Source organism: Arachis stenosperma, chromosome 3 (genome assembly GCF_014773155.1).
Source record: "Arachis stenosperma cultivar V10309 chromosome 3, arast.V10309.gnm1.PFL2, whole genome shotgun sequence".
Classification (NCBI taxonomy): Eukaryota; Viridiplantae; Streptophyta; class Magnoliopsida; order Fabales; family Fabaceae; genus Arachis; species Arachis stenosperma.
The window spans coordinates 71,365,939-71,366,987 of record NC_080379.1 but is presented as its reverse complement, the minus strand read 5'-3'; the positions used below and the strand labels follow the sequence as shown (position 1 = coordinate 71,366,987).

Sequence of the window (1,049 nt, the reverse complement as noted above, 5' to 3'; positions counted from 1 at the left end):
CATAGCAGTTCATATGAATTAAAAACTTGCTGCAGTTACCAGTAATGAATAGAAACAGGAAAATTTAGAGTAACAAGCAGCAAATGCAAGAAATCACAGCATATGAACGAGGTCACAGGAACAGCAAAATTGCAGTTAGGATAAAACAGAAACAAGAACAGTGCAAGTAAACAGACCTAGATCCACTAACCATAGCCTAAGCTACCTAAGAACCTAAAAATTCCACTACAACATGTATATCTATCTATCCTAATTATGAACAGAAATGGAAAAAAATTACAGAAAAACGACGAACGGATAAAAAGGATTTGCGTTTTGCGGAACCTGGTAGGCGGGAGGGGTGGAACGGGGAAGAAGGTGGCTGCGGCGGCGTTCGGCGCGGTGGCGGGGCACGGCGTCGCGGTGGCGGCTGAGGGGGGCAGTGGCGGAGAGGGTTTAGGGTTAGTGATAGAAGGGGGGGCTGCGGGTGGGTGGCGGAGAGGGGGGGCGCGGCTGGGTGGCCGGCGGTGGGGGGGCGGTGGTCGCGGAGGACAGTGGTGGAGAGGGGAGGATAGAGGAAGAAGGGAGAAGAAGGGAGGGGAGGGGGTTGCGGCGGCGGCGTCCGGCGTGGAGGCGGCGTCTGGGTGGTGGTGCGGTGGCGGCTGGGTGGCGCTGGAAGAAGAAGCATAGAGGGAGAAGAGGGTTGGGGGTGGAGGGGCTGTGATGAGCGGATATTTTATACGCTTTTTGGGGGTAATTTCATGTAGATTTTAGCATGTTTTAATTAGTTTTTAGTTAAATATTATTAGTTTTTAGGCAAAAATCATATTTCTGGACTTTACTATGAGTGTGTGTATTTTTCTGTGATTTCAGGTATTTTCTGTCTGAAATTGAGGGAGTTGAGCAAAAATCTGACTTAGGCTGAAAAAGGACTGCTGATGCTGTTGGATCCTGACCTCCCTTCACTCGAAATGGATTTTCTGGAGCTACAGGAGTCCAATTGACGCGCTCTCAACGGCGTTGGAAAGTAGACATTCAGGGCTTTCCAGCAATATATAATAGTCCATACT

The 1,049-nt window shown here is 49.1% G+C and overlaps 1 protein-coding gene across 1 annotated transcript; it reads left to right on the top strand.

The window, feature by feature from the left end:
• Positions 1 to 255: 255 nt before the first annotated feature.
• On the top strand, positions 256 to 669 carry LOC130966248 (glycine-rich protein 5-like). Its single transcript, XM_057891034.1, has one exon. The coding sequence runs from the start codon at positions 256 to 258 to the stop codon at positions 667 to 669; it is 414 nt and encodes a 137-aa protein (XP_057747017.1).
• Positions 670 to 1,049: the final 380 nt, after the last annotated feature.